Genomic DNA, 18,145 nt, shown 5'->3' on the forward strand with positions numbered 1-18,145 from the left:
GCATCCTGTTTGGGGTTCCATCTTGTTTGGGGTACGGGCCAAGGTATCTGTTCCATGAATCCCCCACAGAGAGGGGAGGGGAGAACTGAGGGGTGGGGGTGAGGCCCTGTGAACTCGCACCCGGGGTTTGGGCCCAGCCCCTGGCCAGCCTAAGGGGTCGACTAGGCCACTTGGCCGAAAGAGGCCACTAAGCCTCAGGGACGCCCTGCAGGAAGGAACCTGAGCGCTGATTTGTGGCGGGATGTCTCGGGGCGGTTAGGGTGTGCCTGCGCTGGGGTTGGGGGGGGGGGGGCTCCCTGCTCTAGTTTCCCAGCCCCAGGGGCTCATCCTCGAGGCGACTTCCCCCAACCTCCAGCTGCCCGCCCCGGGCCGCTCTGGCCCCTTCCCCACCCTCGGGTCCCTTCCTCCCCATTCCACTCCTTCCCCCTCCCCGCCCCCCCACTCCTGCTGGGAGTGGAGATTGCATTTCAGTTGCCATTTGCATTCCCAATCAATCCGGACTCCGCAATTAAGCCGGCTGGCGGAGCTGGGAGGGAGGCGGCGGCGGAACGGGTCCTCTGGGGCTGGCGCCTCTGCGCCGCTCCCATTCCGCCCCAGATTGCTTCCTGCTCCGCCGTGCGCAGCCGGGCCGGCCAGGGAGGGGAGCAGGAACCCCTGTAGCTCGTCTCCCTCCTCGGAAGGCAGGACTCGAGAGGGAAGGAGGCGCCGGGTAGGCAGGCCTATCCACTGTGCGGCTAGCCCAGCCTTTGCCGCCTGCTCTGCGTCTGGGCCGGGCTGGCAGGTGAGAGGCGGGCTGGAGGCGCGAGTGGGTGGCAGGTTGAGGCCCTGGCCGGCTTTTCTCCATCAAGCCGGGCTCTCCTCCCACACCCCTGCCGGTGAGCTCACTGAGCTCATTAGCGCTGGTCCGTGGCTCCTCCCGGACCGAGGCCCAGGTGAAGGAGGGGAGAGAGTTCTGGGTAGAAAAGGGCCTCCCTCCTTGGCATCCTGAGTCCTGATTCCGTGCTGGGAAGAGGGAGGAAACCTCCATACGTGAGTCTCTCTCCCTATCTGTCTGTGGAAACTGAGGCTCAGGCGGTCACTTGTTTGATGTTAGGGGCTAGCTGGCGGCAGAAGGGGGAGCGGAGTCTGGCTTCCCTTTCCCTCGACCTGACCCGGAGCTGGGACCGGGCCCAGGAGGGAAGGGCTCGGCCATGATGGAGAGGAAGGGTCAGGCGAGGGAGGCCAGGGCGGGGCCTGGGAGGATTTGAGAACAGAGGCTGGCGTGGACTCTCCCACCGGAGGCTGAGGAGGTGTGGAAGAAGGAGAGAGGAGGGGCAGGGGAGCTGCCGTCCCCCCAGCGCTTCCTGAGGGCACCGGGTGAGACGGGGGGCTGCCTTGTCCAGAGTCTGGCTGTTGGTTCTCGCGGGTGTCGTCCACAGCCCGGGGACGGGGAGCGGCTCACCATTGCCTTGTTCCTGGCTGTGAGGGGTGGATGCCACGCCCAGAAGCAGGTCACTGAGGCTCCTTCGTGGACCCCTGGGCAGGGGCCTGACTGCCTTCCGGAATGTTCCAGCCACCCACTCCAGTGAAGGTCCCATTAATACCACTCGTCTTCAGATGCTCCATGTGAGGATAGGGTGTCGTGCTGAGGGGGACCGGGTGGTAGAGCGTGTCCTCAGATGGCCCCGGACGCTCAACTGAATCTCCCTGCAACGGCATCTGCCTTTTGGGGGCGGCGGGAAGAAAGAGAGAAAGGAAGGAGTGCTAGTGGGGATGTATTGAAAGGTGGGAGACTTTCTCAGCCCCATCTTGGTCCCTCGTGAGGAGGTAGATCGGGCAGGAAATTCCAATCGCCTGTTGGCTAACCTCCTCCCTTTAGGACTGAGCCTGCTCTCCGGAAGAGCTTAGAGAGGAGGTGTGAGAGAATTGGGGTTAACCTCCACCTTTGGGCCCCAGAACCATAGGTGATACTATTTCCTCATACTTGAATCTCTCTCTCTCTCTTTTTTTTTTTTAATGTTTATTTATTATGAGAGAGCACGTGCAAGCAGGGGAGGAGCAGAGAGAGAGAATATGCCAGGCAGGCTTTGTGCTGTCAGCACAGAGCCCGACGTGGGGCTCGAACCCATGAACCGTGAGATCATGACCTGAGCCAAAGTTGGACGCTTAACCGACTGAGCCCCCAGGCGCCCCCACACTCGAATCTCTTAATCCCGGTTTTCCTGCTTGTCTGAGAGCAGGGCCCTCCATTCCTAAGGGAGAAGGCCTTGTGATCAGGGCCACATCTTTGAGCTCCTCCTCTCTGGTGCCCACTGCGGTTGGGCTCCGGGTGCTTCCCCTGCTCTCCTAGGCCGCTGCTGATCCTGACTCCCCGCTTGAGCCCCCTCCTGGTGGCTGTCCCCTTGGAGTTTTGTCTGGGAATCTCCAGGCGGCACTGCCTCTTGTCGGCCCTCCTGCCTTCGGTTGATGCTGGTCCTCAGAACCTGCCACCGGGACCTGTTGGTGGTACTGTCCTTCCCCTGACCCCCGCTCCTCTCCTCAGCCATTCATTCTCCTGTGATGACTGTCGTGTCGAGGAGAGAGCCAGAGGCGGGTGAGGGCCTCTTCAGGGGTCGTCCTTAGAGGAAGGTGGGGGCCATTCTTGGAGTTCTCTGCAGGCGTCCTCCCCTTTCAGCATCTCTGGCGGCCACGGTCTCGGCTGGCTTCTCTCAGCCCACCCACCGGACGTTCGCCGAGTGTCTGCCGTGTCCCAAGCACTGTCACGGTGCTGAGGGTGTGTCAGTGAACAAAACACACGCACAGGCTTGCAGGGGAAATTTGGTTGCTGAGCTCTGTGGCCGGGGCTGCGCCTTGGGGAGTCTGGAACATTCTGGGGGCGGTTAGGGGATTTCTGCCCTATTCACCCACCCCTGGAGACACACCGGCAGGAGCGTCACTGCCAGGAGGCCACCTGAAACCCTGCCTCCTGCTGCTGACGCGGCCCCACGACTCTGGGGAGGGGGGCGGCCCCCAGGCTGCTTGCTGGTGAACCGTCAGGGAAGCCCGAGTTCCGTGGAAGGGCCCGTCTAACTGGCTTCCCCCAGGTCGGCTCTGGTCCTTTACAGCCTCTCTGCTCAGAGGAGCACAGTGGCCCAGGAGGACGGGCAACGGAGGACGGTGTTCCCTAGTGCCCCCGTGACCTTCTCCGGGTCCCACGATGTGCAGGGCTGGCACCTGTCTCTGATCCCGCCTCTGTCCTCAGGGCATCCTGCTGAAACGGAGCGGCAAGTCCCTGAACAAGGAGTGGAAGAAGAAGTACGTGACGCTCTGCGACAACGGACTGCTCACCTACCACCCCAGTCTGCACGTGAGTCTGGGGGAGGGGTTGGGGACCCGAGGAAGAGTGACCCGACTGGAGGGGGGCGCTCACTCCACGAGTGAAGGGAAGCAGGCCTCAGTGGGTTCAAAGGCACCTGCCCTTCTGAAAGAGCCTCACTTTGGTGGCTTGGGAACCACACCGCCTGTGCGACCGAGGCCGGGGCCGAGCCCTTCATTCTAAAGTCTGAGTTGTGGCTGCGCCCTTGCGAGGAGACTCACCCCCGGGGCGGCTGCCTCTAGGCGAGGCTGCTGTGTGCGGTCGGGCCCCACGTCCTGGCCCCCGCTTGTGGAGAGAGCGGGATTGGGCCCCACTTACCTGGAATTGCTCAAGCTGGGGATGCCGGTGTCACCGCCCAGTTGTCTCTTGGGGAGCCACGCGAGCAGGGGAGTCCCTGGGTTCCCGGGCCTGGGGTGATGGAGAGCCGGGGGGCAGTTGAGCCGGGCCTGCGGAGAATGGCACGCGTCCTCTCGAGGAAAGGGAGCGTGGGGGTGGCGACGATGGCGGGTGGAGGGGTCGGGGGGGGTGTGGCCTGTGCCCCGGGGGGGGGGGGGGGGTGCGGTGACTGTAGAGTGGCCCCGTGGCAGCTCTCCCACCCTTCCCGCCTCCCGCCTCCCCTCACCGCGTGGCTCCAGCACACAGCTGTCACCAGAATCCATCTCTGTCACCGCCCCACTGTGGGGCTAATGAGTTCTCCCGTGAACGCCCTCAAGCACAGCACGCGGGCCGGCCCCACCCCCGGCCCGGGAGCCCAGGGCCTGCCTCCGAGGGTCCCTTGGCTGCCTCTGAATCTGCACAAGGTGTCGGGGAGGCCCGACCCAAGAGGCGCCGGGGATGCACGGTTCTGGCCGTAACCCGGTCCCGAGGGCACCGCCCAGGCACGAAAACGCACGAAGGCCTGCCTCGGGAAGAGCGGGCGGGCGGTCTGCTTCCCATCAGGCCGGAGCCCGGCCTCGCCCTCCTGGGTTTCTCCGTATCCGATTCCTCGGGCACTAACCGTTCCCCTTAACTCGGGGGACGCCGCTACTTAGCGTTCCCTCCTAGCGTCTCATCCTCCACAGGGTGGGAGCCGGCCTCAGGAGACTGGGGGGTTGAGGACGGGCCACACCAGGTGGCCTTGGGGACTTGGTAGAGGCCCCTCAGCCCCATCCCCTCCCCTACTCCAGCGGCCGCCTTGCCTTGTACGCAGACCCGGTCCTGCCGCTGAGCCCGTGCGAGGCAGCGCGACACAGGTGTCCTAGAAAGTCACGGGGCCTCCTGCAGGTACAGGGCTCTGTAGCACAGAGACAGCAGAGCTGCGGCGTTTCCCAGCCAGGCCCAATCCTAGGCCAGCCTAGCTCCTCCTAACTCCCAGCTGCTTGTATTTTCACCCCGTCCTCCCGGCCCGCAGGCAAGATGGAGTCGCTCTCCTCAGGCGGCGTCTTGCCAGTGGAGCTGGGAACTAGCCTCTCGGCAGCGTCCTAGTCCCCCCTACACCCCTCCCCGCTCCGTGTGGGGGTGGCCTTAGCGTTCCCCTCTGTGCACCCTTACCTGTTGTTTCTGCTTTGTGCTGCCCTAGCTGTGTCTGTCCCCTTAGCCTGTCCCCATGTCTCAGATAATGGAGGAAGCCCGGAAAGGGGGAGGGGGACCACAGAGGGGTCCCGGGACACAAAGGAATGTGTGGGGTGCTGTGCTTGGTTTGGGTTTAGGAAGGGAAGGTAAAGGCTCGCGAGAACTCTGGTTTTACACTCAACCGATTAGAGAGCAGAAGCTGGGCGGGGCCGGCTGGATCATCATCGGCCCCCCAGCCGCTGGCTGAGCTAATACTTGGACCCATGACTTTGACTCAGAGCATCACCCGGAATTTTCTGCATGTGCCAAGAGCAACTCTCTTCGGGGCTGGCTGAGAAAGTTCCCGGAGAGTTAACATCCGGGCAAGTGTTGCCTAGACTGTTGTCAGGAAGGGTGGGGGGAACCCATGGGCCTGCCTGGGCCAGGATGGGTGCCTGAGCTTCTCCGGGTCCCTCCCGGCGCCTCGCCTGTTGAGCTCTGTGCTCCTTGGTGTGTTCAGGGGCCTGGGACGGGATCTGGGTGGCAGGGGCTTCCAGCCCTTTCCTTGCTTTCCTGCAAGGCGAGTCTAAGAGGCAGGCGGCCCTGCTGGCCTCTTGTTCTCTGGGCCACGGGACCTCGTGGAGAGGTTGAGCGAAAGGCTCCTCTGAGAGCACAGGCTCTGTGTCCACTCTTCATCCATTGACACTGGGATCAAAACCTATGTCTTCCTCCCACGCCAGCATCCGGGGGGGACTGGGCTGTGCAGATGGCAGCACCCCTGCCCTGTGGGCGCTGCTTTTCTCACTCAGCAGACACGAATCGGGCTTCAAAACGGAAGCCGGAGTGAAGACCAAATCAGGGGTCGTCACGTGCCGCCGCGTGACCGGGGTTTGCGTCTCCTCCTAGCTAAGGCCGCCCGCTCCGTCCGCCCCCCTCGCTTCTTGCTTTCCTTCCTCGGTTGCAGCTCTCAAGTGTTTCTGGCTTACCTGCCTCCGTCTCCCCTTTGCCGTGTCTCCCAAACTGAGCAAGCGTCTTAGTTGACCGCAGAAGCAGACACCATCCCCGTGCCGAGGGCGGCCTGTCTCCCGGGAGGTTCCCTCCTGTTCGGGCGCCGTGCGGCCGAGGGGCCTTCCGGTAACCCCAGAGGGACGCGCACTACTCTGGGCCTAGGGTGCTGCCGTCTCAGGGACCAGAGGGCGGCCGTACCGGTGGCTCACCTGCCGACGGAGGCCAGTGGGGCTGGAGGGACTGGAAGGGCGTACAGAGGAAGGGCTGGTGGGCAGGCCTCAAGCCTTACGCCCGATCCTTGCCTGGCCCAAGAGAGCCCGCCACAGCCTCCCCCATTTTGCAGCCAGCGGAGCCATTCACACAATCACCTTCTGTTAATTCTATCTGCAACATCAATTAAATTGTTTGTAGAAACTAATTGAATGTGGCTTAATCACACATCTTAATAGCTTTCCACGCTCTGAACTCGTTGTTAATTCCAGTAATAAAACGAGATGAGAACGCTGGCTGGGTAATTAGCGAGGAGGCTGGGGAAGAAATTGCTGTTTGATGGTGGGTAATAAAGGCAGCCGTGGTGACCGCTCTCCTGAGCAGCCGCTGCCACCGCCACCGCCGAGCTCCCCGTTCTGCTGACGGAGGGAAACGCTGTTGCTCTGCCCCTCGTGTCCCTGTCCCTGCTGCTGCTCCTTGCGCTCCTTACCACACTGTCCTTGGGCTGGGCCCCGTCGTCTCCTAGTCTCCTAGCCTCCTAGCCTCCTAGCCTCCTAGTCTCCTAGCCTCCTAGCGCGAGGCTGCAGGCCTGCCCTGCCACTAGCCACGTCCCCTGGTGTGGCCAGGGAGCCCGCGGGGGGCCGGGCCCCTCAGGTTGGTCTCTGGCCCCTGGGCCCAGAACAGAGTCCCTCCGCGCAGCTTCTGTCCTCGGCATGGGGTCCGATTGTCCCACGTCCCAGCCTGGGCGTCCCAGGGCCGTCGTGGGGCCTGAAAACTGTTGCAGCTGCTGTGACCTCCTTGTGAACTAGAGCAGCCCGAGCCCCTCCCCCAAGAGGGGGACCGCAGCTGCGTCTTCGGCCCAGCCAGCTGTTGCCAGTTGTCTGGAGCAGCCAATCCGAGGTGTGAGACTCTGTGCGGGGACCCGCGACGGGTGCGTGCAGAAGCCGAGTGGACGCTGGGCTCCCACCAAGGAGGGCTCGAGACGGGCCGATGCTGGGCTCTGGGCTGAAAGCAAGAGCCGAGGGCCAGCCGTGGCCAGATGGGCGTGCTGCGTTCGCTGAAAAGTGGAAGCATAGAAGGAAGGGACACGGGGCGGGGGACAGGAAGGGGGCTCCTGGGTTCGTCTCTCCCAGCCACCGTGGCGTGGCTCAGCGCTGGCGACAGAGAACCCTGGGGGTGAGAGGTTGTCACAGGGGTCCCCCCGTGAGTGAAGACTGCTCCTCCTGACTTCTCTAGTGTCCTGTGGTTCTGAGACCTGAAGCCGACCCCCTGGGAGCACGGGGTGCTGGGCACCAGGCGCTGTTCCTAATGGGGGACCAGGTGGTGGCCGGAGGGGGTGCACGCAGCCCAGAGCTGCGTGGAAGCGAGCTCCTCCCTGGTCACACGGCGGGGGGCAGGGGGGCGCTCTTTTTCTGTGCCTGACGAGGCCCCTCTGTCCTTCTGAAGGGCCGTGTGCCTGTGAAGGTGTCCGAGCCTCATGGAGAACAGAAGACATCTACAGGCCCGGCCGGGCCTCACCGCCGCTGGTGAGGCCACGGTGCTCGCCTCGGCGGCGCCCCTCCTTCCCACGGCCCTCAGGGGTCCCCCTGTCCCGATGACCCACCTCGGAAGTGAGGAGCAGCCTGAGGCGGGAGCCTGGTATCGGGCGCCCTTTCCTTTCTCTTGCCCCTCCTCCTAACTGGAAACTCGCATGTTCTCTTGGTTCCTTGGGGCCCCGTGACTGCTTTCCGCTCGACGTCTTGGTCGTTCCCAGAGCAGGGGCTGCTGCGAGCCCCTGGTCAGCCCCTCCCTTTTCCTTGTCTCCCAAAAGGTAGCATTCCCCTCCTGCGCTTTAAAACAGAGGACACCGGGGGCACCTGGGGGGGCTCAGTCGCTTGAGCCTCCGACTTCAGCTCAGGTCACGATCTCGTGGTTCATGAGTTCGAGCCCCGTGTCGGGCTCTGCGCTGACAGCTCGGAGCCTGCTTCGGAATCTGTGGCTCCCCCTCTCTCTCTGTCCCCTCCCCAGCTCATGCTGTCTCTGTCTCTCAAAAAATAAAGAAACATTAAAAAAAAAAAAAAAAAAGTAAAACTGAGGACACGGTCCCTTTTCCCTGAAGCTAACGGGTGAGAAGGCAGGGGAGCCGCCAGGTGACAGAAAGTCTGAAGTCCCAGAGTGGGTGAAGGTACGAGGGGCTGGGGGCTGTAACCACAGGGAGACCGTGTCTCAGGGAAACTCTGTGTACCAAGCCCCCCCAGGGTGCTCCTGAGGGGAGAAGAGCAGGTTGGAGTCTGATCGGTGGGATTCCATCAAAGCTCCAGCTGGCACCACCGGCCTGATCCTGTTCCCTGGAAGGAGTTTTTTTGGCCACATTTCACCGGGGACGTGAGGCTGGGACCTGCTGCAGACCTTGCCTTGCCGGTGACGGCAGCGAGGAAGTGGGAGTCGGCCGTCTGGAAGGAGAGACCAGAAGCGGTGGGCAGAGCTCGGGTCCGGCCAGGCTCGGGTCTAAAGCAGGAAGCTAGAGGCCAGGGGCCGGGCTCTGCCCTGTGGCCCCCAGGTTGTGGCTCCACCGCGGGACTCTTAGGCCAGTGGCCATACGTGGGAATGGGTGGGGGCAAGGAGCGGCTCTCACTGTCTGGTTGCTCCCCACTCCTCCCCTTCTGGGGCCCCTTGGGTGCTGACTTGAAGTCGGGGGGAGTTCCTGGGCCGCGGAAGTCTGCCTTCAGTGCACTGCCTTGGGAATCTGCAAAGGCGGGGCCCGAGTCTGGTTCTGCCGCCTTCTGATCATGTGACCTTGGGCAGATTAACCTTCGTGAGCCGTTTCTTCAACTGTAAAGTGGCCCTGGTAACACCCTTCCTATGTCATTGTGAAAATACAGGAAATATAAGCTGTGGCCAGAGTGCAGGGAATAGCGGGGCGTAGGAGTGGGCAGGTGAGGTGGTGATGACAACAGTTACTGTTATTTCGCTGGTACCCGTGAAACCGTGGACCTGTCTCTGTATTCCTAAGAATGGCAAAAAGAATCAAAGGCTTCTTTTCGACTGCTCACAAATATTTATTGTCAGGCACTGTTGTAAGGAGTGAGGGACTGTTCGAGGCTTTGAAAGTTCCCTGGGCCCCGGTGGTGGCGGAAGCTTCTGGAAACAGGGCCCAAGTACTCGGTGGCTGGCCACCCAGAGCCTGGAGCAACCCAGTCGTCTGTGTCCTGGGGAGTTTGTCAGTTCCTCTCCTGGCCAGTGGGCCTTCTCTTCCTAAATTCCGCCTTGGTCCGGTGTTTGGCCTCATTTGCGTTGCCTCCTGCGCTGTCTTTCCTCGAGGAGCCCCGCGCCTCAGCTCTTGCTCCACGCCCTTCTTTCCCCCTGGACGCTGCCCCGCTCCTGGCTGAGTCCCCCCAGAGCTGCGCTCGGGTGTCGTCCAGAGGTGGAGATCGGTGGGCTTCCCGGTCCTGCTTTCTAGAACTTGGGCTTTCTCCTCTCTCTTTCTGTGTCCTCCGGCGCTGGCAAGACCTGTGAGTTGGCGGGTCAGCGTCAGAGACCGAGTGCTGCCGACGAGTGCCCCGTCCTAATGAATCTTTGTCTGTTTTGTCCACATGGCCCTTAGGATTACATGCAGAACATCCACGGCAAGGAGATCGACCTGCTGCGGACGACAGTGAAAGTGCCAGGGAAGCGCCTGCCCCGAGCCACGCCTGCCACAGCCCCAGGCACCAGCCCCCGGGCCAACGGGCTGGCCTTGGAGCGGAGTAACACGCAGCTGGGCGGGGGCACAGGTGAGGTGGCTGCTAAGGTGAGGGGGGTTGGCGGGCACACGGAGAGCATTGCTTCCTTTCTCTAGAAGAGTGGAGAGTGTGGCGACGGAGGCCTAAAAAGGTAGGCGGCTGTGGGGCCTGTTTCGCAGCCTGGGTCCTTAGGGCCCCAGACATGCCTGCCACCCAGGGTTATGCTTCAGGATCGGCTCGGCCAAGTGCATTTGCCAAAACGCTGCCCTCACGGAGGTGGCAGGGGTAGCAGCCGGCGTACAGCCCGGCGGGTGGTTTGCAGATGGAGCATAGGGCCCGACAGCCTCCTGCCGACAGGTGCCGTCAGGGGTCCTGGGACCACGTGGCCTCGTCTGGAGCCAAGGCTGGCGACGGTGGGACCCCCGGCATGCGTGTCGTGTGGGCGGGGAGGGAGGTGGACGGGGGCAGAGCTCCCTGGGGTGCCCCGGGCAAACATCCGTGGGGCTGCAGGGAGAGGTAGGGTCTTTGCTCAGAGAGGACGGAGTTTAGAGGGAAGCTGAAAGCCGTGCCGACTCTGCCGTGTGTCTGGCGGTGCGGGAAGAAGGACTAGAGCCTGAGAGTGTGGACTTGGGGCGTGGCGGCTTTTCCTTGACCGGCTCTTACCTCTCCAGATGGTACCCTGAGTTCAGGTGAAGGATGCTTACGTTCCTTTCTGTCTCCGGCTCTTTGTGCCTCCCGAGGCCTCTGTGGCTCCTAAGCCACGCTGCTGTCCCGCCCGCACCGAGTCCCCTTGCCCCAGATCTACCTTGGCCTCTGGGCCCTGCTGTTGTCCTAGATGATTGGCTCTCCTTGTCCTTGGACCCAGAAACAGCTGCTCACGACACTCTCCCGCCCTCCCAGTTGCTGCGAGGTGCCCCTGTCCCGGGGGTGGCTCTTAGTGGCACAGGTGTGCTGTTCCCCAGAGGGCAGGGAGACCAGGGGGTGCTTCTGTATCACAGCACTAGGCCGCTGCGGGCATTCAGTGGACGGAGGGGTGGGTACTAAGTCCCTGGAGTCGGACGAAACAGACCCCGTAGAACCGCCCCCCTCGGGATGCCGGTAGGCCCGCAGGAGCGACTCCGGGTTCAGAGGTCAGACCGTGGCCTCCTGCGTGTCCTCCTTGTTTGGGGCAAGTGGGCACATGGCACCCCCACCCCGTGGCATTTGTTCAGTCCCCGCTGACCAGGCTGGAGGGACTGCCACCTGCCGATCGACAGGTGCCGAGCGCGGCAGCTCTACCCGGTCGGGCCGCGGTTTCGCAGCCCTGGGAAGTGGAGGTCATCCTCCCCGCTTTGCGGATGAGGAAACAGAAGGCTCGGCGAGCTTAAAAAAACTTGCCTGTAAAATCCCACAGTAAGTGGTAGAGCTGGGGTTTGAACCTAACCGTGCCTGACTCGAAAAGCCACGCTTCCCCAAGCCACCCCGAGCTCGGATGGAAGCCCTTGACCGTGCAGAGGGGGAGCTCTAGTAGACTAAGGGAAGGAAGGAAGGAAGGAAGGAAGGAAGGAAGGAAGGAAGGAGGGAAGGAGGGAGGGAGGGAAGGAAGGAAGGAGGGAGGGAGGGAAGGAAGGAAGGAAGGAAGGAAGGAAGGAAGGAAGGAAAGGAAGGAAGGGTGAGAACGGCACCCGCCCATCACGGTGGGGTGCCGAGAGCCCCCTGGAGGGGTGCACTAGGGGAAGGGTTGAATGGCAGAAATGGTGGGCCACGTGCTCTGCCCGGAGAGCCAAGTGAGGGCTGCTGGGAAATCGCTGGCCTGCAGGGGCAAGGAGGGCCGGGGATCAGCCAGGGCCCTAAGCGCTCCGGGGCTGCACGGAGGCCATGCGGGGCAGCCTCTCATCGGGCTTTGGGGGGGGTGTTCTCCTGTCATACCAGAGGATGAGGAAGTGTCAGGACTCTAGGTGGGGAGCCTTTCCTTGAAGTCAGGTGGCCAGGGGAAAGCTGGGCGGCTTCCTCAAAGGGAAACAGTGGGACCCCCTGTCCTGTCACATTCCTGGGCCCTGACAGCCTTCCCCTGGGGAGGGGTGCGCCTGGACGAGAGAGACACGCACGCTCACCTGCACGATTCCCCGGCACCCACGAGCACCGGCGTCCCCAGAACACACAGACGGGGCATTTCCCCGAGCCTGCGTCCCCTCCACTGCACGCCGACACCGACCTCGTGCACACTCACACATGTCTCGCGCTCACCGGGCGATGTTAACATCTCATTATCTTTGTTACTGTAATTACATTATCCGCTGCTTTATGCAGAATTATCCTCCGAGGACTAATTGATGGCTCCATGTTTAATTCATTAATCATTAGCATCAAATTCGACAATTACAGTGCACACTGATTGTGGGATTGCAGGCGTAATGAGGGGAGAATTAACAAAGAAAAGGGAAAGCACTTTCCCTCCCTCGGGGGTTTTGAGTTGGGGGGCTCAGGGAGGAAGTTGAGCCTGTGATGTCTTTGGGTGGGGCTGGGGACGAGGCAGGGGTAAGATTTGGAAGCCAGGAGGGGACGGGAGCAGGAGAGGGGTAGGGGGAAGCGAGGTCTCTGAGAATTTAGGAACCGCCTATGCCGCCCTGGAGGGTCTCCTGCCAGGGAGCGAGGGTGCCCCGGGAAGGGCCGTTTGCAGGGAGCTGTCAGCCCAGAGTGGCAGGGGGGCAGGATTGTGAAGAGAAAGTGCCGGCATGTTGCCTCGAGGGGACGGGGAGTGGGGCAGACCGGCAGGCAGTGTTGGCACCACACGTATATTAATAGGCACTTACTGAGCGTCTGGTCCTGCCTCACGACAAATACAAGAGAAACACAAAACTTGCCTTCCACCTTGCGGCATCGCACCGTCCCCAGAGCACGAGGGGTGTCTGGCCTGTTTCTTTACCTTCTAGTGGCTTCAGCTCAGAGCTTCCCATCCCTCGGCTTCCAGAAACTCCGCCCGTGTGTTCCCGGGACTGGTGGAAGCCTTGACTTTGACGCTTGCTCTCCCACCGTGTCCGGCCCGGGTCCTGTCTCTGCCTCCTTACTAACCTCCAGCGCTCGGCCGCCTCTGCTTTTCCGGCACCTCGGGCGTGGTCCACCTGTCCTCAGACTTCCCGTCGCCATTGCCCTCTGGCCTTAGTCCCCATGCTTAGGTGGCCTGAGGTGACAGGGCAGCGGAGGCCCCGTGGCTGTCCCCGCTAACCCTTTGAGGGACTCCGCGACGAGGGAGTCCGGCGGGAGTTGTGAGGGCATGGGAGGCCCTGCTGCCCTGGCCTTGGACTCCTGAGCCTTTGGTTCCCCTTGGCTCTGCCATTCCTCCCTGATGGGAAACGAAAGATTAATTTTCTCCAGCCCAACAGGATAATTACTAATACTAATTAGACATAATTACTTGAATTTGATACACTTATTTCTCGCCGGAATGGCACCAAAGCTGAGGCAAAGCAAATGGCATGTGTGGACTAGAATGCAGGGTGCAGGGGCCCGGTCAGGAGGGGAAGGGGGCCGGGGACGGTGGCCAGGCGAGGAGCACCGTGGTCATGGGGGTGTGGGTACCCCGTGCCCCGCTCTTCCGGCTACAGGAAGCGGGCAGGGGCGGACGTGCTCTTCATGGAGAGGGGTGTGAAACGTGGGACCAGCTGCCTCCCGAGCTGTGGAGGGCCCGGGTGAGGCCTCTGGGTCTCCAACACGCCTGGCCCGGTACCTGGCAAAGCCCTCATTTTCGGTCAACATTCTGCTAGAATTTCGCAAGTTCTGCCCTGAGCCCTACTTTCAGGAAAGTCTGTGTGCCCCTTCCCCAGCCTCCCTTCCCAGTCTGACCCTTCCCCCCCCCCCCACCCCCAGGTGCCCCCTACCCGGCCAGCAGCCCGGCCTGGGCTGGCCCTCGCCCTGAGGGGCTGCACCAGCGCTCCTGCTCCGTTTCCAGCGCCGACCAGTGGAGTGATGCCCTGCCCCCAGGTACGCAGGACCCTGTTCGGCGACACAGAGGAGGGCAGCCAGGCAGCGTCTGCAGCCTGGGAGGCTGTGTTGGGATGGTGCCCAGGCCAAGGGGAGGGGCCCAGCAGAGCGCTGCGGGGCCAGCGCTGGGTGGTCTGAGACACGCTGTAGCCCTTCCCTTCTCCAGCAACCAAAGGCCACTTCGTGCCCGTTTACCCCTTTGCTGCCCCCGGGCCCTGCCTGTGGCTGGCTGGTGCCCGATACCTTCCCTCCGCATCTTGTCTGCCCACCCACCGCTGTCCCCAGGCAGCGCCGGTGGCGCCTCCCGCATCCCCATCAGCCCCCTGCGCAGCCAGCTCATCAGCCTCACCGCGGGGGGGACAGGGAAGCGGCGGCGGAGTAGGGAGGTCGGAGGCTGGGGGCTTTGAACGCGATTGGAAGGCGGCAACTCTCCTACCACGGAGAAGGGGGTTCCTAGAGGTAGGATCCAGGATCCGGACAGTTTTCCCAGGCCTGCTGCTGGATAGGCTGAGGCCCCATCCTGTGTAGCTGGTCAGAAATTCGGCCTTGTCTCTGCCGTCCCACCCGCCTTCTACTTTCCTTCCTTTTCTTCCCCTTTTGTCCATTTTTGTGCCTTGCTCACATCCCGACTCTCCCTTCCCCTTATTTCTTCTCCCTGCCTCTTCAGTGAGCACCACCACACACACACACACACACACTCACTCTGCCCTTCCCTCCTTTCCTCCCCCAATTTCTCTCACCCGTATCCTAACCCTTCGGTCACAGCTCAGCAGTTCTGCAGATTGAAAGGGAAATGGGCACAGGGCTGCCCTCCTTTCCCAGGTAAGGGTGTGAGGGAAGCAGGACAGTCCAGGGTGTTCCCTGTCCCCGCAGAAGCCCAGGCAAAGCTGTTCCTCCCACTTTGCCTCAGGCGGGGCAGCAGTGCCTGGCTGGCCCAAGGCCCATCAACTCTTTTCCCCACGTGCCTCCCAGGAGCCCCTCACAGGCTCCCATCCCCCTCGAAGCACGAACCCCCGTCTGAGCTCTGACGGCAGGAAGGAACTGGGCGCTCACAGCACAGGGGATCTCCCCCACCTCCTACTCCCAAGTGCAAGCGCCCCTGGGGGCAGTGACCACGGAGGGTTGGAGAAGGGGAGCTGAGGGCGCTTCCCAGAGTCACTGTCCTGACGGCCTGGGGCCCCTCTGTTGAGTCTGGAAGGAGGAAGGCAGGGAGGGAGGGAGCGTGTCTGCCTCTAATGAAGTTTGACATTTAGTGGTGAGCGCCGGGCGGGGTGTGGGAGACGGGAGCTTGATTAGCGCGCTCTAATTGACAGTAATTAGGCAGCTCCCTGATTGTTTCTAATTCTGCTATTAATTGTGAGGAGCGGGGAGTGTGATTGAGGATAAATTTGGTGCGGAGCTGCTGGGGCTTCAGCTCCCCGTGAGTTCCCTGGGCCGCCTTCCACCCCTCCGGGCTGCCAAAGCCCTAGCCGCCCTAGCCGACGATGCCTCCTTGCCTTTAATCCGAGTTCCCCACACTCTTCTCCTTTCACCTTCTCCTCCTTCAAGGCTGGGGAAGCTCTGGGATTGGGACCGGCCGGCAGACCCCTCCCCGGGGCTCTCCCAGGGTGGTCCGGCCGGCCGCAGTTCAGGGTGGAGCTCCCAGTGGCACGAGGCAGGTCTCGCGCTCTGCGCACCCCCCTCCCTCCCTCTTCCCACACTTCTCCAACTCTCCCCTCACCAGCCAGTGGCCCGGCTGAGGTGCTCAGTTCCAGCCCCAAGCTGGAGCCTCCCCCATCTCCCCACTCCAACCGGAAGAAGCACCGGCGGAAAAAGAGCACCGGGACCCCCCGACCAGACGGCCCCAGCGGTGCTGCTGAAGGTTAGGGGGACCTAGAGGGAAACTGGGGCACAGGAGGTGGGCTGTGGGATTTGGGGATAGTACCCTAAAAGCAACACCATTCTTAACATTTTTAGAGTAAGCATTTTGTAATAATAATTAGCAATGACCATAGTTCCACAACTTCTTTTGGTAATCTAGACCCAGAATCTTAGAAAAGCGCTTTCTTCTGCCTAATTTAAACCCTTTCTACTAAAACGTGAGCTTCTCTTTTATTCCCTGTAGAAGGTAAAAGACAGCAGGCGGCTACTCCAATAGCCCTTCCAAGACTCGGGGGCAGGGCCTATGCTTTCTGTGTCTCTTGTATCACCCGTTGAGTTTCCTGAGTGCTGGGCACATGACTGGTGCTGGATACGTGTGTCTTAGCTGGCGAGGTCTCTCCTTAGTCGTCTTTAAGCTAAGGAACTGCAGCTCCTCGAGTGTTTTCCACGGGGCCTTTCTCATAATTTGGCGTTGATCATGGCACTCCTCTGATTTTCTCCCAAAGTATCTTCAAAGTGTTCCTCTCTCAGTGGTTGAAGTCTCTTTGCTCCCAGAGAAGTTGAACTTCTCGATGCGTAGTGGCTCATTTCCGCTCCGACTGTCAGGGATAGGGGTGTGGGTGGAGATCACCTCCAGGGGAAAGAGCCGCCCTTCCCAGCCTACCGTGGTGTAGCGACGCTTAGCACGCGTGGCAGGGGACCCAGGCACCCGGGAACTGAGCCCCACAAAGGGCCGAGTTTGTGCAGTTCAGAGGCTGTACTGAGAGCAAGGTGAGGTGGAATGGTGGAGCCTGGGGAAGGAAGGGTACCAGCGTTCTTTTTCTAGGAGGCGGTTTCTGTTAGAGGTGCCCTTAGAGCAGGAGCCCAGCAGGAAGACGTCCAGGGACTGTGTGTCACTGAGGCGAGAGGCTGCCCCGGGGCAGAACCTGAACTCCGGCCTTGGGCCTCCCCACAGGTATCTGAGTTGTCTCTCCAGCCCCCAGGACACATTCAGTCTGGGCGCTTGTTAGGAATCGTTCACCCGTAGGGTGGTGACCGCTGGGAATGAGATTTGTGTCGCTGTCTTCTGCTGGCCGAGAGGAGCAGAGCTTGGAACAGCTTCACCACGTCGCTTGGGGTCGCGGTCCGGCCTACAGCGCGGGGCACCACGGCTGTCTGTCCTCAGGTCCCTTTCCGCTCACACATCCCAGTTTGTGGGGACAACCTCGCCTCCTCTCCCCATCCACTTGTCCTTCCTGCCTCTCTCTGCCAGGGTAGCGGGGGAGGGGCCCGGCTCCCAGGAGCCCCACGCTGACGCCGTCAGGAATATTGGGTTTAATGAGCTGCAAAATGAGGCGGCTGCAGCTGACATGTACGGATGGTGCCCGCACCCGCCTTCCCCCACCCTCTCCCAGCGTCGCCTCCTAGCACCCGTCGCATCCTTCTCCAAACACCCCGCTCTGCTCCGGGAGGCACCCTGCTCCGAACTCCAGGCCCATTCCTGGCAGTGCCAGCCAGGGACGCGGAGACCTTGCACCCTGTCTTTACCGAGGCGCCACAGGTGGTCGGGAAAGAGGGGTCTGAGGGCTGCTCCGCACTCGTGGGCTTGGCCTCGGAGGCTGGGGTGGGGGGAAGAGGACGAGAGCCAGGCAGGCAGGAGAGCAGATGGAGGTGTGGCAGCGGGGCGCCCTCCCTGATGGTGGCAAATATCCCTGTCCCCACAGAGGCGGAGGAGTCCTTCGAGTTTGTGCTGGTGTCCCTCACCGGGCAGACGTGGCACTTCGAGGCCTCGACAGCGGAGGAGCGGGAGCTGTGGGTGCAGAGCGTGCAGGCCCAGATCCTTGCCAGCCTGCAGGGCTGCCGCAGCGCCAAGGACAAGGTTGGCACGGAGGCCCGGTTGGGGTGGGACCCAAGGTGGCCTGGTGACTGACCGCCCCCCCCCCCTGCCCTGCCCCCGGTCTCTCCCGCTGTGCAGACTCGCGTGGGGAACCACAACGCGGCCCTGGCCGTGCAGGCCGTTCGCACCGTTCGCGGCAACAGCTTCTGTATTGACTGCGACGCCCCCAGTGAGTGTGGAGGCCGGCGGGGCTGGGGTCGGGGTGGCTTTGGGAAAGCCTGACGAGAGCCTTCCAGCGGGCCACCGGAGGGGACCTCCCTGGTGGTCTCACGCTGGTTGCCCGTGGACTTCATGCTGCTTCCTCTCCTCGCCTAGATCCAGACTGGGCCAGCTTGAACCTGGGTGCCCTGATGTGCATTGAGTGCTCAGGGACCCATCGACATCTGGGGGCTCACCTGTCCCGCGTCCGCTCCCTTGACCTCGATGACTGGCCGCCTGAGCTGCTGGCTGTCATGACCGCCATGGGCAATGCCCTGGCCAACAGTGTCTGGGAGGGGGCCCTGGATGGCTATGCGAAGCCTGGGCCCGACGCCTGCCGGTGAGTGGATGAAGGGGGGGGGGGGGGGCCCTGCGGCTGGCCAGAAAGGGAAGGGACGGTGGTGCCCAGGTATGGGGAAGATCGGGGTGGTGCTGAGTAGCTGCAGCCGTGCTCCAAGGGTTAAAACT

General features: G+C 62.2%; 1 protein-coding gene across 5 annotated transcripts in view; it reads left to right on the forward strand.

Moving 5' to 3' along the window:
- AGAP3 (ArfGAP with GTPase domain, ankyrin repeat and PH domain 3) overlaps positions 1 to 18,145 on the forward strand; it is a 55,115-nt gene that overhangs the window by 35,316 nt on the left and 1,654 nt on the right. For 4 of the 5 annotated variants that reach the window (XM_042927100.1, XM_042927104.1, XM_042927105.1 and 1 more), the window contains exons 10-16: positions 3,221 to 3,325; positions 9,666 to 9,834; positions 13,630 to 13,743; positions 15,467 to 15,604; positions 17,307 to 17,461; positions 17,558 to 17,648; positions 17,795 to 18,017. In XM_042927100.1, the coding sequence (XP_042783034.1) occupies positions 3,221 to 3,325; positions 9,666 to 9,834; positions 13,630 to 13,743; positions 15,467 to 15,604; positions 17,307 to 17,461; positions 17,558 to 17,648; positions 17,795 to 18,017 (995 nt within the window). The remainder of the gene's footprint in view (positions 1 to 3,220; positions 3,326 to 9,665; positions 9,835 to 13,629; positions 13,744 to 15,466; positions 15,605 to 17,306; positions 17,462 to 17,557; positions 17,649 to 17,794; positions 18,018 to 18,145) is intronic. The other variant, XM_042927102.1, reaches the window with a different exon arrangement.

Source organism: Panthera leo, chromosome A2 (assembly GCF_018350215.1).
Source record: "Panthera leo isolate Ple1 chromosome A2, P.leo_Ple1_pat1.1, whole genome shotgun sequence".
In the NCBI taxonomy this organism is placed as follows: domain Eukaryota; kingdom Metazoa; phylum Chordata; class Mammalia; order Carnivora; family Felidae; genus Panthera; species Panthera leo.